Below are 10736 nucleotides of genomic sequence, written 5' to 3'. Positions count from 1 at the left end.
CTTTGATTTCTGCTGCGAACAAACGTTCCTGGTTCTGGAACCTTCTTTTGTTGGTGGAAACATGGCGAACCGGTTCAAAAATAGGTTCGCGAACTAGAATGGTGCTGGTTTCACGTCTATGAGAGTGCTTTTCCACCAAAAGAACTCTGGTTCTTGAACCAGTTCCTAACCAGCTTACAAGAACTGTGGTGCTTTTCAGCAAACCAGCCTTTGTTTACACCCTTTTTAGTAAAGCCGTCAAAATGTCACATCATACGTCATTTGCACAGTGGCGGTGGTGAACAGAAGCGGTCACTGTTGGCGCTAAAGAACCTAGCATTCTTCAGTTTCTGTTCCGAATGCATGTTCCTGGTTCTAGAACCTACTTTTGTTGATGGAAACATGGCTAATGGTTCAAAATTAGGTATGCAAACCAAAACGGTGCTGATTCTACATTGGTGGAAAACCACTGTGGGTGGTTTTGGCTCTTCCAGACATCACCCACTCTTAAGGTAATGTCAATCAGCACAGGCATCTGTAAGCTGGGCATTCAGTGCTTTCCTTTCATTTTTCTAAATCAATTCATTCTTTACTGCTTTATTCATTCCATTATGCTGCAGAGTCTTTCCATTTCGGTCACTTTAATCTAATGAAACGCAGAAATTGTGAATTGGTTTCCTCGGGCCGGAATGATAAGCATGAGCATGAGAATGACAGGCAGAGGCTCGAGATGGACTTGACAAAGAGACAAAGAGAAAAACCAGCATATAGGCTACTGATTCATACTATAAGGCCTGATTTGTATTCATTTGGGTTCCAGCACTAATAAAACATAAGGTGGAGAGGATCTGTGGGACGATTGTCATTCCTGAAACGCTTCACGTTAGGGAATGAAGAGCTGTCGGATTGGCGAGGCCCTTTGGGTGTGATATCTCCGCACCGGGCCGAGCTCGGTACGAAAATGTGAAACAAGGAGCCGTGCCTTAAATAGGCTACCGATAAAATGTGACACTCGTGTCTGCTCTGGTAATAAGTGAACCCAATTGAATCAGCACAAAATGTCATATAATAGCAGTTCCGATGAGAAACTGCAGAAAGAGTGCGGGAGCCAACCCATCTGTTGCAGTATGGAGAGCGGAAAAAAAAACAACAACAACAAAAAAAAAACAACCTGTCAGTAGCAGAGCCTTCGCTCCGATAAATAATGAATACTGCCAGCATACAACCTGCCTCAACGTTATATATTGTATAAGCCTACCTTATAATGAGATGTAGCAAGATCCCCACAGCTGTAAACAACGGTCCCATTGAGAGAGCACTGAGTTTAAGCCAGTCATTAGGCTTCTCTTCAGTGTCCCCACGGCTCAGCGCAGTAGGTGCCTTCGTCCGTGGCCGTTAGCTACTGCTCCCTGCTGCCCGGCATGCCTGCGCAGTCAAAGTGCTGTAAATTCCACACAATTTCCTCTGTTCATTAACACTGTTTCATATATTTCGTTTGCTGTCGTGTCTGGGAAATTGCCTTCTGCAGTTATGAGGCTTACACAGAAATATGATGGCCATATACAGTGTATACTATATACACAGGGGGTGGACAATGAAACTGAAACACCTGGTTTAAGAGCACAATAATTTATTGTCCTGATGAACAGTTCTGGTGGAAACAGGAGAGTTGACGTGCACATTGAATTCTGCTGGGTTAGCACCCGAACATCCCTTTCAGACAGCTTCCTCTTACAGCGTCCACAGTTAATCCTGTTGGATGTGGTTGGTCCTTCTTGGTGGTATGCTGACATTACCCTGGATACCTCTTGATACAACACAAAGACTCGCTGTCTTGGTCACAGATGCGCCAGCAAGACGTGCACCAACAATTTGTCCTCTTTTGAACTCTGGTATATCACCTATAATGTTGTGTGCTTTGCAATATTTTGAGCAAAACTGTGCTCTTACCCTGCTAATTGAACCTTCACACTCTGCTCTTACTGGTGCAATGTGTAATTAACCCTATACTACCCTGTATTACCCTATACTCCCTGTACTACTCTATACTACCCTATACCACCCTATACTACATTAAACTCCCTATACTACCAATACTATTTATACTATCCTGTACTACCCTATACATCTCTATGCTCCCTATACTTCCATTCTCCATCATATACTCCTTTGTAGTACCCTATACACTCCTAAATTACCTTATACTACTTTATATTCCCTATACTACCCAATTTTACTATCCCCTAACTAGCTATACCACCCTATACACCCTAGATAACTCCTTATACTGCCCTATACTACTTAATATGCCCCAATTTAGAGGCTTTAACCTTAAATAGATGGGCCACTGATGTCCATAAATGGCTGAACACATGATTGTACAAACTATATGGTATTTTGATGGTGTAGAATGGAAAAGAACCATAAGGCATTTCTTACCTACATTTGTCTTGTAGCAATGCAATATATTCCTTTAGCTGATGAACATCATTTTACATTAAAAAAGGTATATTTGTCATTTTCATTTGTGAAGACACTTAAAATAAAATAACTTACAAAAGTACAGAGCTGATTTAAACTGATTTCTCCCAAAAGTGAGAAATTCTTGATATAGACGTTTATTCGCTGGAATTAATCATTTTAACTGAACTGACAGAACAAAAATCTGTAAATCCAAATGTTTTGCTCAAATTTTCTCCTTAAATATTTGAACTGTCAGCCATGCGACCCATTTCACCGTATTTTTAGTGTACATGACTGCTGCACACAGCAGGGGAAGGTGACGTAAAGCCAGATGCCGTTTGCCCACGCAGTTTGCCCCCGCATGTGATTAGGCGCAACCTGAGAAGACAGGGCACTCTGCGCTCACACACGGGCGGTTTGACGTTAGCTTGTTAACGGAGAGGCAGTCTCCCTCCTTGAGGGGAAAAGCAGGGCAATGACACAACGCTGTGGGCTGGAACCAGTCGGCCTGCCTCCAACAGGCCTCATCTACCTCCAAAGCACGCCCTCACCATTTTACCTGCAAGATCAAGGCCCTGTCACAGCTCCCGTCAGCTCCGTTTCTACAGTGGGGCTTTCATTGACTCTGTCTTCTTCCCACACACCAGCAGATGTTAGTGTGCCGGTGGGGGGTGGAACAAATAGTTTGCTTTTACGGTGATCCTGCTTACTTAACGTGACAAAGACATTGGTGGATGTCCTCAATGTCACTTGCCTACATTGATGTTCTTTCAAGTTCTTGTAGAAATTCTGCTTCTGAAGCAGGAGGCTGCAGATGCTGAGCACATGATTGACATTCATATTGGTGATGACCATGATAACGGTGATAAAGGTGATGATTGAAATAATATGAAGAATATGGAGTTTTGTCCTGTAGTATATTGAGTTATATACCACCCAATACTACACTGTACTGCCTATTTTTCTCTATACTACCCTATATTGCCTATTCTTCCCTATACTCTCTAAACTACTGCATGCTCCCAATACTACCCTATACTTCCTATTCTTCCCTATACTACCCTATACTTCATATTCCTCCCTATACTCTCTATACTACTCCATGCTCCATATACTTCCATATACCACCCAATACTACCCTATACTTCCTATTCTTCCCTATACTACCCTATACTTCATATTCCTCCCTATACTCTCTATACTACTCCATGCTCCATATACTTCCATATACCACCCAATACTACCCTATACTTCCTATTCTTCCCTATACTACCCTATACTTCATATTCCTCCCTATACTCTCTATACTACTCCATGCTCCATATACTTCCATATACCACCCAATACTACCCTATACTTCTTATTGTTCCCTAAACTACCCCATACTTCATAGTTTTCCCTATACTACCCAATAATACTTAATACTTAACCCAATACTAACCTAAACTCTTTGTACTATTATATGCTCCCAATACTACCATATACTTCCTATTCTACCTATACTATCCAATAATACTATACTAACCTATACTACCTTATACTCTCTATACTACTTCATGTTTCCTAACTTATATATACCACCCAATACTACACTATACTACCCTACTCACTATTTTTCACTATACTATTCTACACTACCCTACTTCCCATTCTTCCCTATACTATCTTATACACTCTATATTACTTCATGCTCCTATATACCACCCAATGCTAAATTATACTCCCTATTCTTCCCTATACTGTTTTATACTCCCTATTCCTTACTATACTGCCCAATATGACTATATTACCCTATACTACCTTCTCTCCATACTATTCCATGCTCCCTAGACTAACATATACTCCATATTCTTCCCTATACTACCCAATAATTCTATACTAACCTATACTACCTTATACTTTCTATACTACCTTATGTTTCCTATACTTTTATATACCATCCAATACTATCCAATATTACCCTACTCCCTATTCTTCCCTATACTACCCTATTCTTCCCTATACTAACCTATACTACCCTATTCTTCCCTATACTATCCTATACTACCCTACTCACTATTCTTCCCTATACTTCCCTATTCTTCCCTATACTACCCTATTCTTCCCTATACTATCCTATACTACCCTACTCACTATTCTTCCCTATACTTCCCTATTCTTCCCTATTCTACCCTACTCCCCATTCTTCTCTATACTATCTTATACACTCTATACTACTTCATGCTCCTATACACCACCCAATACTAAATTATACTCCCTATTTTTCCCTATACTATTCTATACTCCCTATTCCTTCCTATACTGCCCAATACTACTATACTACCTTCTCTCCATACTACCCCATGCTCCCTAGCCTACCATATACTCCATATTCTTCCCTATACTACCCAATAATTCTATACTAACCTATACTACCTTATACTTTCTATACTACCTTATGTTTCCTATACTTACGTATATATACCACCCAATCCTATCAAATACTACCCTACTCCCCATTCTTCCCTATACTATCTTATACACTTTATATTATGTCATGCTCCTTTATACTTCTATATACCACCCAATACTATATTATACTTCCTATTCCTCCCTATACTATTCTATACTCCCTATTCTTCCCTATACTACCCAATACTACTATACTACCCTATACTACCATCCCTCCATACTACTTCATGCTCCCTATACTTCCATATACCACCAAATACTAAATTATACTTCATATTCTTCCCTATACTATTTTATACTCCCTATTCTTCCCTAAACTACCTTATTCTACCTTCTCTCCATACTACTTAATGCTCCGTATACTTCCAAATACCACCCAATACTACCCTATGCTTCCTATTCTTCCCTATATTACCCAATACCACCCTATACTACCTTATACTCTCTATACTACTCCATGCTCCATATACCTCTACATACTACCCAATACTCCCTATACTCCTTATATTACTCTATATTCCCTATACATTCCAAACACTACCCTTACTCCCAACACCACCCAGTACTACCCTGTACTCCCTATACCACCGTATACTCTCTATAGTACTCAACGTCACTCGCCTTCATTGAGTTCTGGTAGAAATTCTGCTTCTAAAGCAGGAGGCTGCAGATGCTGAGCACATGATTGACATATTGGTGTTGACCATGATGACAGTGATGAAGACGATGACTGAAAGAATCTGGAGGAGTTTTGGCCTTCAGCATATTGTGTTATTTCCAATTAAATAAATAATCAGTATTTTATCTAAATACTTTTTTTAGCATGATCAATATGTTGTCATCAAGATTTATTTATTTATTTAATGTATTAATTTCAGTGATTCATATGTAACCATGAGTAAAATCTATATGCACTGTTCACCTTGACTGAGATGGGCCTCTGGGTCTCTTCTCTGAATTGGTATGAAAAACAGTATATCTAATCAGTATGTTGTTGACTATTTGAAATATGTATGTGCTTTATGACGGCTGACTTTATGACGGATGCATTTTAATAACCGACAGAAACCTGTCGCCTGTTCAAAATTAGATACAATATAGATACAATATAAAATCATGTTCAAATGTATTCAAGCTTTTAATGATGTTCTTAAAAGCATCTTTTAAGAGAAATGCAATGAAAAAAATGATTTTTGGGCTTCCTAAAGAATCGTTCCCGAATAGGATTCCTGACAAAAACAAGGGGATGGATTGGGAAAGACCAAACCTGTTTAAGTTGTGAGGTGTTATCTTGTGAGTAAACTCATCAAATGTTTGGCTTACTAAAGAATCGTACTTGAATATGTTTCAAGTTTCACCTCAGGGGATGGTTTGAAAAAGACCATACCTTTATATGTTGTGAGGTATTATCTTGTGAGGGAGGTCAATAATTCTTTGGCTTCCCAAACAATCGTTCCTGACTTGGACCTCTAAAGGAAAGGTTTATACATTTTTGGCTTTCGAAAGAATTGTTCTTGAGTAGGATTCCTGACAAAATCTACTACTTCAAAAGTGTCACCTCAGGGGATGACTTAGGAAAGACCAGACCTGTATACGTTGTGAGGTGTTATCTTGTGATGGAGGTCAACAAATTTTTGGCTTCCCAAAGAATCATTCTTGTATTGCCGTAGCCAATTAACATTCTAGCAAGCTACCTATGGAGCCATTCACTAATTTCTTCCAAGCTCTTTCAAGTTCTTCAAACTGCAAAACTGCTTTTATATAAAATGGAAAGAGTATAAACGGTGGTTATAATAATTTCTGTCGTGTTCAGAAGCACACTGTTGAGGATATGAACTAAGAACGCTATGAAAAAACCTTGGACACCTTCATCTGTAGTTGGTCCGAAGAATTCGGTGTGGAATGGCACTTCACATCCTCAAAATTAAAGGATTTGTGTAAAGTTGAGAAAATCTCAATTTTGTTTGTTGATTGATACTCTTTTGCTTTGTCGCTTGTTGCTGTGTTGTATCTACAAATCGCATCCTCCCATAGAAAATGGATGGTTGCTTGTCACTCTGTCACCTACCAATGTGAATGCAGGGTTAGTGTGTGTTGTATTGTGTGTGTGTGTGTGTACGAATGAATAAGACACTGCAGCAGTGCTGCTGGAGTTCTTAAACACTGTGTCTAATCACTCACTCTCCTCCACTCTTTTACAAACTCCTCTACCTGCTGAAGCTGCTCCACCTTCTAGATAATGAAGCTAACTCTAACTCTGAATCTGTTGCTGGACAGTTTGTGTAGGTCATCCACTTGTATTAGAATACCACACGCTTACACCATCACCGTAATAATACTGTGCCTCCAGTGTGGAATAAAATACGCTCAGTGGAGCTGATCCAATGAACAGTAAGTACAGAATCAAGGAGGTGGTCATAACATTCATGAATTTCTTTTATGCTACAATGAAATTACACATAATGTAAGGACCTATTTATGAGTCTCAGCTGAATGTAACTGGCTTGAGGAACCTCAAATCCAGGCCAGTGAAGGTTTGGATGTAGGCTTGGCTGTAATTAAGATCTGAAGCTTTATTTCTAAGAGTGTAACTCATACAATAATGCCTGAGGATAATGATCCATTGTTTTTTGTTTCATCTCTCTCTCTCTCTCTCTCTCTCTCTCTCTCTCTCTCTCTCTCTCTCTCTCTCTCCTCAGTTCTGCTTTGTGAATGTGACCTGCTCGGCGGTTGCAGGTATGTGAGTCATGCTTGTGCCCCGGTAATGAGCGCCAGTCGCTGGATCTGCTCGGAATTCAAAACCACATTTGCGCCCTCAGGATCAAAGCCTGCGGTCTCAGACAGGCAGCCGGCTTATACTGCCACGGGAAGAATTCAAATCTCTCCGCCCCTCCACTGGCAAATCTGCCTAGCTGCGTTTTAATGTGCCTTTCTTTCTCCCCCTTCTTCTTTCTCCCATTTTTTTATTTGGATGGGATAGCATGAGGCAGCTTAGAACCCAGTCGTGCACTCCAGTGGAGTCCAATTCGCCTCACTTCAAGTCTGCTGACTTCAGTGTTGCACTTCTGATGATGCTTACATACTGCTTATACCTCCCAATAGCCCTCAAACATCAGAATATTACATAAAAAAATTATATAGTCTCATATAAATACAAGATAAAGACTTGGATTTCTCAAGCACAGAAGTCATCCATAAAAAAAGACACGGAAAAATATATATAAATATATAATAAAAAAAATTCTAGGACTTTTTTTTCCTAGAAATTCTGTATCTAGGACTTCTGATACAGAAATCATCTTAAGAAAATCTAAATATCTAAAAAAAAATTTCTTGGGCTTTCTTGGATTCCTGTATTTGAAGTCCATCAGCTAGAAAACCCAACATTCTTTTATGGTTTTATTATTTTATTTTTCTGTCAATGTAACAAATGCTGGAAAATATATGAGAATATCAATAAAATGGGGGAAAAAACAGACAAAAATAAAATAATTAAGTAAATAAAAACATTTATGGACTTGAGAAATGTATGATAGAAGATTAGAAATCATCCAAATTGACCTGAAAAATGTATAAGTATACAAATAAAGAATTTTTGGACTTCAAATACGAGGACCATCCAAAAACAGACCTGTTTAAAAACATGTAACATATATAAATATATACATGATAATATTTGGACTTCAAATACAGAAAAGCTAAACAATGTATATAAAAAACATCTAGTACTTTAATGACAGAAGTCATCCTAAAATAAATCCATTACGGGCTGAAAATCTGAAATATACAGTTCTGAGACCACTTAAAAATGATGAGTTTCTTTGATTTTACCTAATTGAAATCTTCTGGAATATAATCAAGATAAAGATGGATGATCACAAGCCATCAAACCAAGCTTAACAGAAGTGGCATAAAGCTATCCAAAAGCAGTGTGTAAGTCTGGTGGAGGAGAACATGCCAAAATGCATGAAAACTGTAATAAAAACCAGGGTTATTCCAGCAAATATTGATTTCTGAACTCTTAAAACTTTATGAATTTAAATTTGTTTTATTTGCATTATTTGAGGTCTGAAAGCTCTGTATATTTTTGTTATTTCTGCCATTTCTCATTTTCTGCAAATAAATGCTCTAAATGAAAATAATTTTATTTGGAATTTGGGTGAAATGTTGTCCGTAGTTTATAGAATAAAACAACAATGTTCATTTTACTCGAACATATGCCTATAAATAGCAAAACCAGAGAAACTGATTCAGAAACTGTAGTTGTCTCTTCATTTAATATCAACAATAAAAAAATAATAATCAACAAAAAAATGTATCGACAAGTTAAAGGTGCGCACCGCGCGCTTCCTCCGCGTGCCGCGAGGAGGCGCCCTCCTACAGCGCCGGTGTGCAGCACGCGCCGCTCGTTGTGCGGTACGGTACTGTGGGGAATAGGTCGCGTGAGCCGCAGGCAGCGTTTACCCGCCCCTCACTTTCCCTCACTTTCAGTCATTTCGCCTCTTCTCTTCTCCGTTACGGGCGATGGTCTTCGACGCGTCGCTTGAGCGCGCGGATCACGGAACCTCGCACGCGCTCCACCGCAGGAGGCGCAGCATCAGTACCGGCACCGGCAGCAGCAACCCGCTTTAACTGACTTCGGGAAAAAGTGAAGCGCGCGCGGCGGTCCGCTCTCGCCGGGCGCCTCACGCGCACTTTGGGTTACTTACTGAACTTGGCATTGGCAGTTCATCCACCACGCGCCTGGATCGGACCGGACCGGACAGTGGATCCTCATCATCATTTGGACTCTACCGGACCTGTGTGAGACCAGCCTCGCGCCTCCGTTCCCTTACTTACCGGGGAAACGGTCACTGCTCTCCGGTGCGCGGGAGTGCGCGCGCACAACCTACTCTCTCTCTCACTCACATTTACACAGAGAAACGCGCGCGGTGCGAGCACCAGCCACCAGCCAGCTTACCAGCCATTCATTCAGTCGCGCGCGTGGACCATGCACGGGCGTACGGACGCGCGGACGTGGGGAGCCACATGGATGCTGCTGCTTCTGCTTCTGTTGCTGTACGCCGTGATTAACGGAGCGCGCGCACAAGGTAAGTGGCACGGGAGCTCGAGGAGACGTGTTTGCGAAAGGGAGTCCGTGGACGGGGGCTCGCGCTATTTCTGAGCATCTCTCTCTCAGTATCTGTATTTGTTTTTGGAATTGTTGCACACACATAAACATACTAGGGCTGCTAGGATGAGTCGACTTAATCGACAATATCTGTCAAGTAGAATATTTTAAAGTCAACTAATCTTTTGAAACTGCACCACACAACACAGATTGCTCGAGACAGAATTAAAGGCAGTGGTGGAGGGTTCGGGGCTGTTCATTCACTTGGTGCCCAAACACAACATATTGCATATTTTGTCTCTAAATATCAGAACATTTTACATTTAAAGCATTTAAATCCCTCTTTATATTTGTTGGAGTTAAGGGGCACTATAGAAATAATCTATGACTAATTGACTAATTATAATAGTTGACTATTTTTCCGATTGGTTGATTCGTCATCCAATAGTCAGCGATTATTCCTTCCATGCTTCCCCTCCTTTGCTTCATTTTGAGATCGGCTTCTGTTCCAAACTTTATTTAATTTTTTTACAGACTAATCGATTAATCTGTCGATTATTGTTCTGATTAGTTGATCAGTCAGAGATTTTTTCTGCCATGAAGATAAAAACATCTTTGCTATATTTTGAGTATGGCTCTTGTTTCTAACTTTCCCTGTTGAAATAATCACTGAAAAATCAATTAATCTGTCAATTATTTTTAGTTTTATGATAAGTCGATTACTCAGTGAATG

The 10736-nt window shown here is 40.1% G+C and overlaps 1 protein-coding gene across 1 annotated transcript in view; it reads left to right on the top strand.

Moving 5' to 3' along the window:
• The first annotated feature begins 9218 nt into the window (after positions 1-9218).
• The window catches only part of sdk2a (sidekick cell adhesion molecule 2a), a 277542-nt gene continuing 276024 nt past the window's right edge, over positions 9219-10736 (top strand). Inside the window, 1 exon segment of the mRNA XM_022673506.2 lies at positions 9219-9983. Coding sequence (XP_022529227.2) covers positions 9884-9983 — 100 coding nt within the window. The 5' untranslated portion in view covers positions 9219-9883.

The sequence above is a fragment of the Astyanax mexicanus genome, chromosome 19 (genome assembly GCF_023375975.1).
Source record: "Astyanax mexicanus isolate ESR-SI-001 chromosome 19, AstMex3_surface, whole genome shotgun sequence".
Taxonomy (NCBI): Eukaryota; Metazoa; Chordata; class Actinopteri; order Characiformes; family Acestrorhamphidae; genus Astyanax; species Astyanax mexicanus.
The sequence above is the reverse complement of the archived record's forward strand: the minus strand, read 5'-3'. Positions and strand labels throughout refer to the sequence as shown.